Source organism: Malus domestica, chromosome 09, assembly GCF_042453785.1.
Source record: "Malus domestica chromosome 09, GDT2T_hap1".
Taxonomy (NCBI): Eukaryota; Viridiplantae; Streptophyta; class Magnoliopsida; order Rosales; family Rosaceae; genus Malus; species Malus domestica.
In genome coordinates this window covers 29299065-29318256 of record NC_091669.1, presented here as the reverse complement: position 1 = coordinate 29318256, position 19192 = coordinate 29299065, and the positions used below count along the sequence as shown (strand labels likewise).

The 19192-nt window shown below is 36.4% G+C and overlaps 3 protein-coding genes across 5 annotated transcripts; all 3 read right to left on the bottom strand.

The window, feature by feature from the left end:
* Positions 1-302: 302 nt before the first annotated feature.
* On the bottom strand, positions 303-4025 carry LOC103444421 (uncharacterized). Of its 3 annotated transcripts, XM_017334667.3 has the most exons (7): positions 3859-3961; positions 3558-3618; positions 2862-3039; positions 1509-2250; positions 1314-1382; positions 846-1015; positions 303-731 (listed from the first exon to the last, which is right to left on the bottom strand). In XM_017334667.3, exons 3-7 carry the CDS (start codon positions 2955-2957, stop codon positions 540-542), a joined length of 1269 nt encoding a protein of 422 aa, XP_017190156.3. In that variant the 5' UTR covers positions 2958-3039; positions 3558-3618; positions 3859-3961; the 3' UTR covers positions 303-539. The 3 variants fall into 3 exon arrangements, with proteins under 3 accessions (XP_017190156.3, XP_008381566.3, XP_008381568.3); XM_008383344.4 differs by lacking the exon at positions 3558-3618 and having other exon boundaries at positions 3859-4025; XM_008383346.4 differs by lacking the exon at positions 3558-3618 and having other exon boundaries at positions 1686-2250; positions 3859-4025.
* Positions 4026-8362: 4337 nt separating this feature from the next.
* Positions 8363-9148, bottom strand: LOC139187888 (uncharacterized). The gene is made up of 2 exons (XM_070804503.1): positions 8900-9148; positions 8363-8647 (listed from the first exon to the last, which is right to left on the bottom strand). Exons 1-2 carry the CDS (start codon positions 9146-9148, stop codon positions 8363-8365), a joined length of 534 nt encoding a protein of 177 aa, XP_070660604.1.
* A 6366-nt stretch (positions 9149-15514) lies between these two features.
* Positions 15515-19105, bottom strand: LOC103444420 (uncharacterized protein At1g03900-like). The gene is made up of 8 exons (XM_008383343.4): positions 18519-19105; positions 18017-18048; positions 17484-17584; positions 17307-17379; positions 17095-17126; positions 16374-16464; positions 16110-16221; positions 15515-16013 (listed from the first exon to the last, which is right to left on the bottom strand). Exons 1-8 carry the CDS (start codon positions 18615-18617, stop codon positions 15711-15713), a joined length of 843 nt encoding a protein of 280 aa, XP_008381565.1. The 5' UTR covers positions 18618-19105; the 3' UTR covers positions 15515-15710.
* Positions 19106-19192: the final 87 nt, after the last annotated feature.

The window sequence follows — 19192 nt, the reverse complement described above, 5'->3', positions numbered from 1 at the left end:
TGCTTTATCTAATATAGCTTTCTTTAGCAAAGACAATAGACAAATAAACAAATATGCTGAAGAAATTAACGTACAAGCATACGAACAAGATGTGCGAGTACTTGTGCATCCACAGTTGTTAATACGTTTTCCAATCAGTAGCAAAAGCATGAAACTACGATCCGTTATTCCCCTCCAGGCACTTATTTGAACCAGTAACAAAAAATTTAATAGAAAAGAACACGAGAAGCAAAAAATACAGCATAGCAGAACAAACAATAGCTAACCATAGACAATAATAGTAACCAACTTATTAACAATGGTGACCATAAAGGGAGGACTCTATTGGGTCGGACCCATTTGTAATATAAACCTCAAGTACTTAATCTTATGGCCATTACATAATTGTTAATATACTGAAGACTAGAGCATCAGACAATTGGCGTTTTACCCACTTAGGTACAAATTTTATCCTAAGCTAGGAATTTTGAATGGCACCATGACCAGGAAGGAGAGGCTGCAGTGAGGCGGTTTATTTACACAAGCTTTTACAAGGGTACCTAGAGAATCTCCCATTCAGATTCACAAATTTCATGAGCTAATGATTTCTGTGTCTCCTCCACAGTCAGAGAATGCCTGAGACGTTCTCCAGCTTTTAAATTTGATTTTGCATCATCCCCATACCATAATGCAAGCTGCTCATACTCTTGCTTCCTTGCTGATCTCATTCTCAAAGCATTCTGAATTTTTTTCTAGAAAATAGGTCCCAATTAAAGCCAATTAAAATAGGTAGAAGATAGGGGGTGAGAGTGAGAGAATGAGGAGAGAGAGAGAGAGGGAGAGGGAGAGAGGGAGAGTGGGATAACCTTGTAAGGCCTACGCTTGCCTTCCATGTGAGGAACAAAACGAACGTCCTTACCAGTCACCATTACACAAGTCTCCTCGAGCATTGCCTTATCAGATTGTTGAATGGTTTCCGTTCCATGTACAACAGCATTACTCTCAGTTGCATGAAAGTTGGATTCATGCAAACCCCCTGGAAAAATGAGTCATTGGTTACTACTACTACTACAAGCACAAATAACTTTCAATTGAGCATGATCAGTAAACCCATCAAGTACACAACTCTACATGTATGAAAGAACGTGCAATTTTTCATGAACTAGTATAAAATCTAGACCCCACATGAATGTAAATAAAAAATGGTCCATAGTGAAAAAAAAGTCTCCATTATTTTCTCATAGTTATCATCTCTGCAGAGACATTTCTGAGTCAATACTTGTCAATATAAAAACTGATATGTGGTTATTGTGCATCTGAATGAGATGTACTACCAGGATGAGACGAAGAGATTTCCTTGTCAGCATTTTTTTCAGAGTGTGCTTGTCCACTTGGAGAGGATCCTAACAAAGAAATAAACGAATTGCTCAAACAATTGTCTGCAGCAGCCAAACCGGAAATCGAAAGAGAACAAGTAGCAAGGCTGGTGAAAACAAAACACTTTTATAGGGTTAAAAAAGAATAACCACCGTTTCTTTCTACTGATGAGCAACCAAAGGATGAATCTAATATTTCCTTCCATTCTTTTGCTTCCAATTCATCCAAAACAAACATATTACATGTTCGGCAGTCAACTGAAGCATCAGCTGTACATTGGCTTGTATTTGCAATCACACAACTTTCCCTTGTGGACTTACATGTCATACCTTCGGTTATAGATGGGGTTATAGCTGTATCTCTATGGTCGCTCGAAACTTCATGGGTATCATCCAAATTTACACGGCAGGATGTTGAGTGCCTGCTCAAATCAGATTCAAGAGGAGCTATTGCCCCGGGAAATCTGTCCTTGATTGGGTTTTCTTTGACAACCAAGTTTGAATTATTAAAATTACTCCCATCATGGTCTTGTCTTGAGTATACATCCGAGCACGCTCCTCTTGCACAATTCTCTGAGGATAGCATGCGATATTCATCCATGTGCTGTCCATGGAACAATGATTTATGGTCCACATCCATATTCAATGCAGCAATCACCTCTGAATCCCCATTTACTATTTCAACATCAACTTTTACCGGCTCTCCTTTCTTGCTAACCTTTGATTTTTTAGAACTATCAACATGAAAGTTATTTTCTACAGGGTTCCCATTGGCTGGCATAGCCTCTGGATCTACTGCAGAGTCACAAACCAAATCTTGCATTACATCTGCATAGAACTTCATAACACTTGCACCAACAGTCTGTACCTGATTCTCAACAAATTTGACTGTGTCCTGTTCCAAATAAAGAATGATCAACAAAACAAGTTGACTCCGGAACAAAATTAACACAACCACTATCTCATATAATCACTGAACCACATAAACACCATATTTGGCATAGACCACACTAATACAAATAAGCACAGAAATAATTGTGAAAACCCCAGTAGAAGATAAATATATAAAAAATTGGTTTAGTTCAATTTCATATTTCTGCATGGGTTAATAGACATTTCTTTTTTTTAACATAAGGTCAACAGAAGTAATTTTCCTCTTCAGCTAAGGTTAATTTAAAACAATTTTCCTCTCCAACTAAGGTCAACACCACTTGCTAAACCTTCTATTCATTGACGTCTCTCTAAAAGCACTAAAATGTTAATTGACTCACGCCTAGTGTTGAATTTTTTTGGTGATCTCAAACAAATTACTCCAAAGAAAAATACACACGACAAAAATATTTTCATAAGCACTGAAAGTGGGAGGATGAAGAGGAAGAGGAAGGATAAATGAAAACTTATGATGAACACTTCCAGACCAGGAGTCTATGGTCATCATTCCTTTTATGTAGATGAGACCTCAATTTAGGAGTCCAAGAGACATAAAAGGACTGCCAAAGGGCTTACCTGGTACATATCTTCTTCAACCTCCAAGCACATTGTCTCAAATTTCTGGTATACACCCCCAACCCAGGTTATACCTTTCACATCCATACTGATCATATATTAAACTTTACAGAATCGTTGTATGTCTCCGGATATTTTGTAATTCCCCCACTCAGTTTCTACATCAATTGGTATTTATCTGCAAGAAATCATATGAAATTTAGTAGAAGCCCACAAAGAATGCATAAAAATGGCTCTTAGGAAGAAGAACCCCATAGAACGTTGAGATTTTCCATCCCTCAAAATGACACTAAGCTGTAAGAACACATGAAGATCAGCAGAATTACATCATAAAAATCACTGTGAATGTTCTATATAAGAACCATGTTATGGTTTCACCCCGCGAACCAAATAAATCCGACAAACAACGAAACTGATTGAACAGTAACTTTATCCAGTGACCAATTGTACACTGTATATCACCTCAAAAGAGGATTATCATCAAGCACCACAGCATAAGGTTTGACGGGTATTCGGTACAATTTAGTTTAGTGAAACAGAGGTTGAAATATTATTGATTGGAACCCCTATCATAATATGATTGCAAGTCTCATCATCCTATTGTTACTTCCAATTTTTCCAAAAGGAAAACAAATGCCCCAGAGTTTGAGAGACGCCCAAACAAATGATCAAATATATTTTAATATAAAACAAAACCTGTTTATTTCAGGAAGCAACAGCATAAACGATCCTTAACTTGAAAAGGAAAACAACCCATCTGCAATCAACGGAAACCCACATAGAACCCTCCAATTAAATTACAATTTCTCTCTCACAACGCAGAAAGCACAAAAATTGATTTGAAAAAAATAGCTACGTCATATGAATTTCCATTTTCCAGCAATTTTCCAGGTAACCAAACAGGTAATTGAAAAGAGAGCTTGCTTGTGGATTGTAATCATGATCAGAAGAAGTAAAGTTTGATGATCGTGATGAAAATTGAGGATTGAGAACTTACTTGTTGCTGTGAATTGTGAGAGCAGAAGAACAGAAACCCAGAAGAGAAGAACAGAAACCCAAAATCTCTGAGAAGAGTCTTGGATTTTTGCATAAACCCCTGTTGGAAGGAACAATATAATACGGAAGGAGGGAGGTACAAGAAACGTAAAGACACAATTCATTTCATTGGGGGCTTCTTCTACCCTCCACGTGTCCAATTTATTTTTTATTTTTTAGTGGAATATTTATTAAAAATCTTTGTCTTGCTGATAATTTTGTTTTTGTTATAAATAGGCAAAAGTAGATAAATAACCTTTGCTAAGAGGGACGATGAAGTGGTGCAAAATATCACACTGATAAAAGTATTGCAGGTATTAAAAACTGAGGGATATTGAGAGTTTTATATTTCTTCCTTTTCTCTTCTTGATGTTCTTTTCTCACTTTGAACAAATGAAGTGCTCTATTTATAGAGCCACTTCAATAGAAAATTATAAAAGGATTACTATTTAGCTTGTGAGTCTATACTATACACATGTGATACTTTACTATACATATTACTATATATATGTGGGCAAACATACTCATTAATTACAACACTCTCCCTTGGATGCCCACATATCAACATCAGTTGCCTCATTAAAACCCTGCTTGGAAAAACTCAATAGGAAAAAAACCATAACGAAAGAAAAAGAGCAAAACTTTACCCGAATGGTGTTGAGCATGCTTATGTTGCCTCGTTAAAACCTTGATAGGAAAAACCCAGTGGAGAAAATCCTAATCGATGGAAAAAGAGTACAACATGCATGTATCATAGATGCTCCTCCTAAATTGTATCTCCCCCTACGTAAGCCAACGAAATCAGATTTCCTGCACTAACTTCTGAAATGTGCACTTTGGTTGAGATTTGGTGAGCAAGTCTGCTAAATTTTCATTGGAACGGATTTGTCCGACTTCAATAACTTTACCCTTCTGAAGCTCATGTGCACTGAAAAATCTTGGAGAGATGTGTTTAGTCTTATCACCTTTGATGAATCTTTCCTTCATTTGGGCGACACATGTTACATTATCTTCATGGATGACAGTTGAAGTGTCTGGCTTTGAAGGTAGACCACATGAATTTCGGATGTGATGGATCATTGATCTTAACCAAGAACATTCACAACTTGCTTCATGTAAAGCAATTATTTCCGAGTGATTGGAAGATGTAGCAACTAGCGTTTGCTTCGTTGATCGCCATGAAATTGCAGTATCTCCATAAGTGAACACATATCCATTTTGTGAGCGGGCTTTATGCGGATCGAAGAGAAAACCACATCTGCGTATCTAACAAGGATCTGATCATTTGTGGGCTTGTCTGAGTAGAAGAGACCCATATCTGTTGTCCCACGAAGGTATCGTAGAACATCTTTGACTCATTTCTAATGACGAATTGTTGGAGCAGAGCTGTACCTGGCTAACAAGTTAACTGAAAAAGCTATATATGGTCTAATACATTGTGCTAAATACAATAAAGCACCTATTGCGCTCAAATATGGTATTTCTGAACCAAGGACCAGTTCATCATTGTCTTTTGGACGGAATTGATCTTTCTTAATGTCCAAAGAACGAACGACCATTGGAGTGCTATGTGGATAAGCCTTGTCCATGCCAAATCGCTTCAGTATTTTTTCAATGTAAGCTGATTGATGGACCAAAATTCCATTAACACAATGCTCGATCTGCAGGCCGAGACAATATTTGGTTTTTCCAATGTCTTTCATTTCAAATTCGCTTTTCAGATAGTCAACAGTTTTGTTGAGCTTTTCAGGGGTTCCAACTAGGTTCATATCATCGACGTATACTACCACTATTGCAAATCCAGTATTTGATTTCTTAATGAACATACAAGGGCAGATGACATTGTTAGCATATCCTTCTTTAATCAAATACTCACTGAGACGATTATACCACATTCGCCCAGATTGTTTCAGCCCATATAGTGATCGCCTGAATTTGATTGAGAACATACATCGTGGTTTGTTAGTTGCTTCAAGCAACTTAAGTCATTCTAGGACTTTCATATATATGTCTGTATCTAATTCTCCATATAGATACGCGGTGATGACATCCATAAGTCGCATGTTAAGTTTTTCTGAAATCACCAAACTTATTAAGTAACGGAACGTAATTGCATCCATTACAAGAGAGTATGTCTCTTCATAATCAATTCCAGGTCTTTGTGAAAAACCTTGTGCAACGAGTCGTGCTTTATATCTTGCAATCTCCTTTTTCTCATTGTGTTTCCTTGTGAATACCCATTTGTAACCTACGGGGTTCACACCAGGTGGGGTTTGGACTACTGGTCCAAAAACACTTCGTCTTTCCAAGGAATTTAATTCTACCTAGATTGCATCTTTCCACTTAGGCCAATCTTGTTTCTGTCTGCATTCATCAACAGAGTGGGGCTCAACATCATCACTTAATATAATTTCAGTGGCTATTGCAAATGCAAACATGTCCTCGACGATTATTTCATTTCGATCCCACAATTCATTAGTACATGCATAATTTATGGATATTTCTTTACTTTCATGTACTTATGGATATTTCTTTACTTTCATGTACTTCTGTCTTTTCAGGGACATGTGTCTCATCAAGGACATTTTCTTTTTCTGGAAGTACATAATCATGAATTGTGGATTTATCATTCAATTTCTTTTCTTGAATGATATCATTTGGGTTCAACTGTGCCCTCATCTTTCTCTTTTGAGGGGATGAATCTTTTGAACCTGGGGGTCTACCACGCTTCAGGCGTGCACTGGATGAATCATTCACTGCCACCTTATTTTGCCCAACAGGGACATCAATTCTTGCAGGTGCGTTTGCAGCTGGTATATGTGACTTTGTCACTTTCAAAGCATCATTAAATGCATCTGGCATTTGATTAGCAATACCTTGAAGATGAATGATCATTTTCACTTCATTTTCACATTAAGTGCTTCGTGGATCAAAATGAGATAAGGTGGGAACAACCCATGTCAGTTATTGTCGTTCTTCTGGAACGGTCTTTTCTCCCCTTAACGACGGGAAAACTGTCTCATCAAAATGACAATCAGCAAAACGAGCTGTAAACATATCACCAGTCAAATGTTCCAAATATCTAATGATAGATGGTGAATCAAAACCCATATAAATTCCCAGTCTGCGCTGAGGTCCCATTTTAGTTCGTTGTGGTGGTGCAATAGGCACATAAACAGCACAACCAAAAACTCGTAAATGTGAAATGTTTGGCTGATGTCCAAACACGAATGGTAATGATAAATATTGGTGGTTGGCTATGAGTCTCAATCTAACCAATGATGCAGCATGTAATATGGCATGTTCCCATGCAGAGACTGGCAATTTCGTTTTCATGAGTAGAGTGCGGGCTATTAATTGAAGCCGCTTGATAAATGCTTCTGCTAAACCATTTTGAGTATGGACATGAGGAACAGGGTGTTCAACATCAATGTCCAATGCCATACAGTAATCATCAAAGGTTTGAGATGTAAATTCACCAGCGTTATCAAGTCGGATTAACTTAATGGGATGATTTGGGAACTGTGTTCGTAACTTAATTATCTGAGCAAGAAGTCTCGCAAAAGCTACATTTCGAGTAGACAATAGGCAAACATGTGACCATCGGGTAGATGCATCAACCAAAACCATAAAAATATCGAAATGGTCCACAAGGTGGTTGAATAGGTCCACAAATATCCCCTTGAATTCTTTGAAAAAATGATGGGGATTCTTCATCAACCTTGAGTTGTGATGGTCTAATTACTAACTTCCCTTGAGAACAAACCTTGCAAAGGTTATCATTTGAGACATCAATGTGTTTGCTCAATAATGGATGTCCATTAGAGTTGGTAATGATTCTACGCATCATGGTAAATCCTGGATGACCTAGATAGTCATGCCAAAGCATGTAAACCTTTGAATCAATGAACTTCTAGTTCATGACAGTATATGCCTCAACTGTCTTTATGTATGTATAATACAATCCACTCGATAAACCATGCAACTTTTCCAATATACGCTTCTGGGTATCATTGGAGGTAATGCATAAATATTCCACATTTTCTACACTTTTCGTTTCAATGTGGTATCCATTTAGATGTATGTCTTTAAAACTTAACAAATTTCGAATGGATCGAGTAGCATATAATGCATTCTTTATGGACAATATTGTTCCATTTGGTAGCATAATCTGGACTTTTCCTGAGCCTTCAATTACATCAGATTGTGTTGTTACCTTTACTTTTGCAATTACCAAATTCGAGAAATACTTTCGATCTCGAAGTATTGAATGCATGGTTGCGCTGTCTGCAAGACAAAAGTCTCCGCCATTGGTCTTGTTTTGAGAATAACCATAATTTTTATCCATGTTCTCTGAGTAAAGAAAAAAACAATTTATTCATACTGGAATACTACTTTTATTGAATTGAAAATGCGAGCATTAAATTACATGTACAAATAACAATAGTACATTAAACATAAATAATTCAATCGGACCCATAAACTTCATTCCCTCTTTCATTAATAAAGTCTGTAGCATCCAGGTGGGTTGTGTTTAATTGTCCTGATAAATTGGTCACTGGATCAGGGGTGTCCATTGGTTGAGCCTGGTCGAAGAAATTGATCTCGACACCCTTCTCCTTGAAGGAGGCTTGATACAGCTCCACCAGATGCTTTGGAGTGCGACAAATTCGCACCCAATGTTCTTTGCCACTACAGCTATGACAAACTCCTTCAGGATTTCTAGGAGTGTTCATATGAGCTTTTCCTTTCTGGTGATTTGCATTTTTAAAGCTCGGGCCTGGATTATGCCTTGGAATATGGTTGTGAAACTGGACACCATGGTTCTTGCCTTTCCCTTTCCACCGGCCTTGCTTGTGGCCACGTCTTTGTTAATAATTATTGCCATGGGAGGATATGGTATTCTTTTCAAGGGAAGCAACATTCACTTCTGGAAACTGTGCTGATCTAGTAGGTCAGGAATTATGGTTTTTCATCAGGAGCTTATTGTTCTGTTCAGCTACCAGGAGCACAGATATCAGCTGGTTGAATTCAGTGAAGCTTCGCGCTCTATACTGCTGCTGCAGGAGCATGTTAGAGGCGTGGAATGTGCTGAAAGTCTTTTTCAATAACAACTCATCAGTAATAGTATCCCCACAGAGCTTCATCTGAGAGGTAATTCTGAACAACGCCAAATTGCACTCAGCCACTGACTTGAAATCCTGGATCCTTAGGTGAGTCCAGCTATAGCGAGCTCTTAGAAGAATCACCATTGTCTGGTGATTGTATCTGTTTCTCAAGGCCTTCCAGATGGCTAACGGATCTTCAACCGTTAAGTACTCGCTCTTTAGTGCCTCAGCAAGATGGCGACGAATAAAAATCATGGCCTTCACCTGATCTTGAAAGGATGAGCTGCTCTATTCCCTGATGGTATCTCCAAGATTCGCTGCTTCCAGATGGATCTTAGTATCCAGTACCCAGGTAAGGTAATTCTTCCCAGTAATGTCCAGGGCAGCAAAATCAAGCTTTGCCAAGTTTGCCATTTTCTTTTCTGAAAGAAAAATGAGGTGTGTAAGAACTTGCAATAATATGTGTTCTGGAGGAATATATTGTTAGAACTTCTGGTTCTTACAAATTTTGATCTTCAGACCAAAATGATAAGTATTCAAAACTTCAGGCTCGAGATTTTCATGATTAATGAGAAGGGCAATTGTACCGCACCATTCTCATCGAAACAAGTATAGGATGAGCGATTATTCCGCACTACTTTAAACAGCAGGAAAATTTAAATATGTAGAGCAAGGTGGACAATTATATTGCACCACCTAAAATTGCGATAAAATTTAAATTGCAATAAAATTTAAATATGCAAAGCAGGGTGGACGATTATACCGCACCACATCAAATTGCGATAAAATTTAAATTGCAATAAAATTTAAATATGTAAAGCAAGGTGGACGATTATACCGCACCACCTAAAATTGCGATAAAATTTAAATATGCAGAGCAGAGTGGTGTGGATGGGTGATTATTCCACATCATCTAAAATTGCAATAAAATTTAAATATGCATAGCAGAGTGGGTGATTATTCCACACCACCTAAAATTGCGATAAAATTTAAATAGCAGGTAAATTTAAATATGCAGGATAGAGTGGACGATTATACTGGTCCACTTAAAATTTGCAATAAAATTAGATCTGCAGTCCAAGATAGGCGATAGTACCGCACCATCTTGGATTGCATAAATAATCAGTGGGTTAGTAGTCAATATCTACACCAAACAAGAAATCAAAGATATAAGTAATTGTTAGTTTGAGAATTAGAAGTAAACATGGTGCAAACAGTTCTTCGCGAGGGTATATCCAGCAATTAAGGCAGATGAAGAAGAAGAACAGTAAAAACCTTAAAGGAAACATTTTTCTTTTTTTTCTTTCGGTGAAGGGAATTGAGAAATGATTAGAGAGTCGTGCTGATAACGTGTTATAAATAGGCAAAAGTAGAGAAATAACCTTTGCAAGAGCGAGGACGAAGTGGTGCAAACTATCACACTAACAAAAGTATTGCAGATATTAGAAAATGAAGGATACTGAGAGTTTTATATTTCTTCTTTTTCTCTTCTTGATGTTCTCTTCTCACTTTGAACAAATGAAGTGCTCTATTTATAGAGTCACTTCAATGGAAAATTACAAAAGGATTACTATTTAGCTTATGAGTCTATACTATACACATGCGGGCAAACATACCCATTATTTACAACAGTTTTCACATAATTGCCATGTTCTTACATTCGTATAGGATCTAATCACTAACTAATTAATAACTTAATACATAGCAAAGCACTTATTTAGGCCCACTTTATAATATAAATTAATCACAAAACCTAAAATATCAACTTTACAAAAAATTACTAAAATTGGAAGTTGTTTAGTTATTTAATTATGGTCCGATAGATAGACGAATACAATGTTATTAATAAACAATGAAATGTTCACAATATTAACTAAAGAGCTAAATGATTATCGATTGGAGCAAATCTTTACAAGAATGATCTATGAATGATGGTTTACAATATAAATTGTTCGGATCACAAGAATACTTTGTGGAACAAGCCCAAACAAATTGTCAACGACGTATTTGAAAAAAATAATGTTAGTCTTACCACATTATATAAGCTTAGAAGATTTGCAATTTAAAACATGTTTACTTATCATGATAATGAATGAGATCCCATAATAATTTTATATCTTGATTTTTTTCTTCAGGCATGAGAATGTACAAGATGCTCAAAACTTATTATCCACTAACTTTTTTATTACTTAGACCAAACCCAACCTTGGGCTAAATGCTATTTTTTAGGTTTTATTCCCCCCCCCAAAAAAAAAAAACCCAAGCCAACCCATGCTAAACGTGTGGATTAAAAGCTAAAACCATAGTCTGAAATATCGACAATATCCACGATAATATCGAAAAATATCGATGTCGATAATTTCGCTTACACTTCAGCAATATTTTGTCAAAATATCGATGTAATATCGCTAAAATATCGAAAGTATTGATGTAAAGGAAGAAAAAAAAAAGAAGAAAAAAAGGGAAAAAAAGTAGGGAAAAAACACAAAGGGAATTTGAACCCCTCCCATTTTACTCCTCCAACACCGTAACCACCATATATCACTTATGTTTTAATGATAATATGCTAAAATATTTATATTTATATGAGTGGCATGTTAACAATTACATGCAAAACTATTTTGGGGATTTATCATTTGATGAATACTCTTCACAATAAACTTTCTCTACACATAGAGATGATGAAGATAGTGAAAATTTTGAACCTCATAGGAACTTTATGTGGTACTAAATCATTCATGTATCTTACCATGCAATGTATAAAGTGTAAAATATTGTAGTAAATCATTATATAAATGATTATTGTCACATCCCGACCCGGGTCCACCACATCCCTAGCCCGTTCCACCACCATAGCACGATATTGTCCGCTTTGGGCTTACCATTCCCTCACGGTTTTGTTTTTGGGAACTCACGAGCAACTTCCCAGTAGGTCACCCATCCTGGGAGTGCTCTGGCCTCCCTCTCACTTAACTTCGGAGTTCCTACGGAACCCAAAGCCAGTGAGCTCCCAAAAAGCCTCGTGCTAGGTAGGGATGTGAATATACATTTAAGGATCACTCCCATGGGCGATGTGGGATGTCACAATCCACCCCCCTTAGGGGCCCGACGTCCTCGTCGGCACACTCCCGGCTAGGGATTGGCTCTGATACCATTTGTCACATCCCGACCCGGGTCTGCCACATTTCGGGCCCGTTCCATCACCATAGCACGATATTGTCCGCTTTGGGCTTACCATTCACGGTTTTGTTTTTGGGAACTCACGAGCAACTTCCCAGTGGGTCACCCATCCTAGGAGTGCTCTAGCCTCCCTCTCGCTTAATTTTGGAGTTCCTACGGAACCCGAAGCCAGTGAGCTCCAAAAAGGCCTCGTGCTAGGTAGAGATGTGAATATACATTTAAGGATCACTCCCCTGGGCGATGTGGGATGTCACATGTGTTTAATCTTTTTATCATTAATTACTATATATTTTCTACACTCACAGTGTTTGTCAGCTCGTTGTATAATCAACTTAAATCAGTTAAATCCATCATGTAATACATTTTCTTCTAAATTTTTTTTGATAAACTAATAGATAATTGACTAAATAAACATTCTCCAAAGTTTCAATAAAAATTTCCAAGTTTTTCTTACAATTTTCGTGGTTTTTATTCAATTTTTATCGATATCGATAATATCTCGATATTTCCATCAAAATTTTCATGTTTTTGGACTACCGATATTTCCGATATCAACGATATTTAATACCATGGCTAAAACCTTAAAAAAAAGCCAGATTTAGCCCATGATTAGTGGGGCTAACTCACCATATATGTGTATTTTATTTAGTTTTATATTTATAAATTCATTGAATTCAACAGTTAAGATCTAATTTGATGAAACTTAACAGTAAAAATATATATTTAATGGTCCAAATTTAAATCTAACAGCTAAAGTAATTAAAAAAAATCTTTTATGTATTTCATATTTTTTTTCATAGTGTTTAATGAGTTTCATGGTGTCGATTTGTGATTTTTCAATATTTGTCAAAATCTAAATATTTTTAAGTTAAAATGTTCATAAAATTAAATTAGGATAGTCTACATAATTTTTTCTTTTAAAAAATTTACTTTAAGAAAAAAATTAGCCTAAATTCATTCATTAATAATTTAGGGCTAAAATTTTTTACCAGAAGGGTTGGAGCAGAAAAGCTGTTTCTGGGCTAAAACCTAAGGGTTTGTTTGGTATCTAACTTGAGAACAAAACTCAAAATTTTGATTTTTTCTAAAAACACATGTTTTGATTTAAAAATTTTAAATCCAAAACCTTGTTTGGTATGCAACTTCTCTAAACTAATAAAAAAAACACACATTTTGTGTTTTCAACAAATAAACTTTGTTTTCAAATATTTTTGGGTTGGAATTTTGAGAATTGTTTTCAAATCAAATACCAAACAAAAAACTTAAATTGTGACTCAAAACTTGTTTTTGAGTTAAAAATATTGGATCCAAATTTAATACCAAACAGACCCTAAATTTTCTGAGCTAAAAAATTTAGATTTTAGCCAAATGTTGGAAATGGTGTTAGGTGTTAGTAAATGTGGGAATGGAAATCATCCTCTTTCCTTTTCAAATTTTTGGTTGTTAGTGAATGATGGTGTGTACTCTTGGCACGTGTCAATGAAATTTTCTAGTGTCAAAGAATGACAGCTCCTGACACTAGGATAACTGAACAAAACTAAACTTGACAATACATTATCCGCTTAATTGCGAGGAATTCCTAGAACGTTTCCTCTTATATTGGTTGCCAAGTTATCCAGCGGGGGAGCCAAACAATGAAAGATACGCGGGAGTTGGTTTCGCATATTAAATCCTTGACATGTCCATCTTACTTGAGTCTTGTTGTTAAGGAATTTCTTGCTTCCAATCCAATCCAATCAATCAAAGGAATTTCTTGCTGCAAAATCAAGAAGCTGCAGTAAACGGGTGCAACTCCGTGGCGTTGTCCTGTTCAGACTCTTTAGTTCAACCTCTGCTGGATAACCAAAACCAGGTATGTATGTATGTGTATACATACATACATACATATATATGTATAAACAAACAAGATTCGAGACTTGATCAAGTAGGTACTTTAATCAAATGATTTTATTAATTAAGCATATATATATATATTTTTCGTACGTACGTGCATGTGTAGTTTATGGAAGAAGAGGTTGCAGTTGCACTGGAAGCGAATCAGGAAAGAATGCAAGACTTGAGAAAGAAATTTGTGACATAAAGAGCAACGTCTCCAGGTTAGAAGCCAAGCTACACTCCCACGGGCCACATCCAAAGCATCAAACAGATCAGCTTTCGGTATTACATCGAATAATCGACCTCTTCATCGTTTGTTTTTAATTTACTTGACAGATTAAATCATCCAATTCTTCCTGCCCTTTCGGTAGGAAATTATAAAGCAACGTCGATCACATACTGTGTATTGTTTTTTTTTCTTTTCAATCTTTTGAGATGTATTATTTATTTATATCAAAGATGATGAAGAACAAGGAGAAGATTATGAAGAATTAAAGAAATTAAATGCCACTTTGGAGGATAAATTCATGGAGATGGCAAACACTATTGCTGATATCAAGTGTCCCTTATCTGGTCTAATGATGCCGATATGTATTATGCAAATGTTAATCATGAATTAAAACTAGTTTTAGTTTCTTCTTGTCGTGATCAATCAATCAGCTTCTAATTAAACATGTTTATCAACACACGTACATGTATATATGTGTGTGTGAATATATATAACGGATCCAGCGTCCAGTTCTACGAGTAAGAGAACTAGTACGAGTGTGAGCGGCATATATGTAGGAGAAGAGAAGAAGAAGAAGAAGATGATGATCAGACAGCAAGCTTGTCGACGTATATTTCTGCGTTGCTGATCGTTTTGGTAATTTTGATCTCTATACTCATCGGGCTTCAGCTTGTAGCTCTACCTACTCGCTGAATTTGCAATTGGCTTGCATTGCAATGTGCATGCAGCAAAAGTAGTAGATTTTTATGTGTCTTTAATTGCAATGACATTGGCACATTCGAGTCTCGGTATGCTCTACTCACCATGTACTTCGAAATAAAAGACGAGTGATATTTATCTTTTCAATGTTTTTAAATAACTAACAGTTAAGTATTCAGAAAATTTGATAAAACTAAATGAAAGCATGGCTGGACTAAATTTTCATCTTTAATTAACTCAACTTTCTTACTTTGTGGGTAAATAACTAAACAAAGTGAACGTTCTCTCAGATGAGACTGTCATTAGTTGTTACTAATAATGCTATTCTGTTAAATTTTTTACCATGGTAACGCTTTACGTCACCGGTGGACGGCATGTGGAAGTGGAAGGCATGTGGAAGAAAGGAAATGCCAAGGAGACCATGTTTTAGGACCAACATATTGTGACGGTTGATGGTTGAATTTATTTTTATTCAAGAAATGTCTGTGATCGTTAAATGGGAATAAAAAATTATACCAAAAACCAAAAACAATTCAATTTCCCCTCTTTATAATTTGCAAATTTTGCTTTCTCAGTAACTTCACTTTAGTTAATTTATAGATATACACCAGATCAATCAAATATTTTTCAAACAAAATCTAAACCGTCACAACCCCAATGCATCAAAAAGCAGAAGACATGTTCTGGCGTTTAATATCTCACATCAGATTTTATAAATTCATATTAACCAGCTGCCTGAAAATCCCCAAAGTCGTCATCTGGTATATCTTGAGTGCCTTGATTCCCAGAAGAGCTTGTTTCTTTCGACTCATGTTCCGTTGATTCCGAGGCCTCATGCTTAGAAGTTCCCTCAAGATTGAGATTTGGAGGCAAGTTTGAGGAAGACTTGTCAACAGTAGCAGAAGGCGAAAGTGGTGCCGGAGGAGGAGGTGGTGGTTTGATACAAATCAAGGGTTCTTTTTGGTTAGCCTTTTTCTCTGGTGAGTTGTTCTCAGAAACCTTGGACTTCACGATTTCGGCAGTTTTCTGTTGACACCGAAAGGAAATTCAATCAGCATGCTCCAGTAAGTAGCATAAGTAAAAGCACACATTTTGAAAGAAAATGCGATGCAGATCACTAACGTTCTTTAATTGTAGTACAATAGTCTCCCCCTCTTTTAAGCTGTAATCAACTAAGGAAGTTTGCTGAAATTTTTGTTCCATCTCTTCTGCAGTTTTCTTTTTGTCCAGATATCTTCAAAACAATTTAGAAAGGTATATGAGCTTGATAGACGGAAATTCATCCTCTGATATGCATGCATTAAAAAATCAAATCCCAAGCTTCTAAACATGTTATAGTAGAAAATGAAGAACAAGCAAAATTGTAACTGTACATATAGGACATACTTCATGTGATCATGCAAGGCGGCTTGGAAATCATAAGCTTCTGTTCTTTCTCGAAATCCAATGCCAATGAAAGCATGCCGAAGCCGACCATCTGCATAAATTTCAAAGTAATGAGGATCAAACATGAACAAGTCACTGGAAATAAAAATATAACTCAGAAGCCCGACATTGCATCGCTGTCTGGTACAAAACTTTGGGAAAACAGGAATACAAGAGATAAGAAAAATAAAGTGAAACAAAAGAAGTGGCACAATACTTACAGATACGAGCCACAATTCTTGGTCGACTTCCTGGACTAAGATTTTGTGGCAAAATGCCACATGATGATAGCACTAATTAACTTCAATGTTCTGGTCTACTCTTGTCCAAGCCACCATGGGCAAATGGGAGGCTTGTAAATATTAGCCCCTCTCCCACTACCGGGCATCTATTTGAAATTTTAAAAGTCATGCACGCAGTAATGCATGAGCTCTCATGCCTAGAATGGATATGTATCAGAGGATGAATTTCCGTGGTTTCTCTTGATCTATGGCAATTTTTCACTCAATGCCTTCTATATATGAATTATAGGCCAATGCACAACAGTAAAATGGGCAGGGGGAACATCTACCTTAGGAGTTGATAACGGACGGAAATACAAGCTAAAAAACTCTTTGAATTGTTCCAACTTTAGGTTACAGGATTCACTAAAACATTAAAGATTACAACAATAAAAACTCACCAATGTTCTCCTCTACACGTAGAACGAAGTATCTGCAGACCAAAAAACATTTTTTAGTCACCCTCTATATAGCAGTAAAAATTTAATAAGATTCTGCGGTTCAATAAACTTAATGTAAAGGTATCTTTCTTGTGAGTAATGTAGTCGCATGATGTTTTAACATTAAGAGTCTGATAAAGATGTGCTCTAGTTCAGTGAGAATTAGGATAAACCTGCTGCTATCAATTACAGGTTCCACTGGATGAGGCTCTCCATTTCTCAAAAATGCCCGAGCATATAGTTCATCTGCAAGGACATATCACACAACAGTTTAAATAACAAACGTCTCATGGTACAAAAGGAAGGCATATAACACAGCTTTCATCTTATAAAAACTAAAATATCCTCACTCGTTTTCTTATCTTCAAGTCTGATAATGCACTCTTCTCCTTTGCTGATTACTTTCAATATCCCGTCCCATACCCATTTGTTTACATCCCATTCATCTGCCCTGAAATACACTTCAGAGACTTAAAATTGATCTCCAACACATGCAAAAAAGAGTTGAGGAAGTAATCAATGCCAATCGATAGAGCACTCTTCTTTTTGTTTGTTCGATCTAAGATTAAGAAGCACCTAATCTCAGGACTAATAAAACTCATCTCTGTATGTTTGCCTCTTTGTTGATTCCTTGCTTATGCGTCAATCTAACTCAACCTCGGAAAACTTATTCTCAAAATAGTCCATACAAAACCTCATACAATCTACCCTAACTTTAAGATCATTCCAATGTTACTGATCGATGTGTGGACGGAAGCATCAAAATTACAAATGCATCATATGATATCAACCATGATAACAGATGGCATCGTATCAGATCAATCATAAATAAACTGTGAAATGAATATCCTATTTTCTATCTATTCCATGAGTTGAGCAAAACCTGTATGAAGCAGCACTTTTCCTCGGCGGTATCTGCAAAACATTAAAAAATAGTTTAACACCACAGGTAACTTCAAGAACCCCCAACAAGAGTAACCAAACATTTCTCACATTATCGATTCCTTATGATTACTTGTAAACTCAAAATCAGGAGTCATGATTTTGTATTCGATGACAGATCGAAATCAAGCACTAAGTGGTTACTAACTTAAGTCAACACTTGAACTATCAAAAATATTCAATCTATTCCTCCATTACCCTAATTTTGCACTCAAATTAACAAAAATTAAAAAAATTATAATTTACATTTTATTCAGGAATTAACCAACATTTGCAATATGCCCGCCTATAAAATTCATTCATTCAACTAATACATGCATCAGTGTTCATCAAGAAATCTAGTTGAATTATACATTCCCAAGATACCAATTAACGGAATTACTAAAAAAATTCAGGAAAACACAAGGATTCGGACAAACGATGTATCCATGTATGTATATTACCAAGTATACGTAACATTCAGGCACTTGAAAAAGAACAAGCTCCAGAGCTTCAGCTTCCGTCTCTTCTTGCTCAGTCGGTACCGCCGGTTCCTTCTCCATCTTCCAGATTTGGGATCAGGATTCAGAACCAGTGAGATGGAATTTGAATCTGAAACTTCTGGTTTCTGAGGGTTGGGACTTGATCGGAATTTGGTAGGATATTTGGTACTATCTCTCTCTCTCTCCCTCCCTCTCTCCCTCTCTCAGACGATCACAAAGCGTTCGAGCTTCTTCTTCCTCTTCCAGTCCTTTCTATCTACAAGTGTTCTGGTCAGTAATTTTACAAGATACAACAGGGACCGTTGGATGAGATTACTTTTTCTAATCCTACGGTTAGTATCGTCAATCTAAGGCTTTTACTGTTTGCTGATTAAGCAAAAAATGGGGATTTTTCAACGGTTGTGATGAGCGGAAAGTCTATGGGAGACGGGAGTCAACCAAAAGTGTGATTTGGTGTAGAGAGAGATTTGGTTGAAGTTGGAGGGTCACCTCATTTCATGGGTACAAGGGAATATGCTTTGGATTGCCCCAAGCACAAGCTTAAAGGCTATATGAGGGGCAATTTGAAGGGCTATTTTTACTCTCAAAATTTTAAATATATTCACCCAATCAAACTTACCTTTAAATAAAAGAAA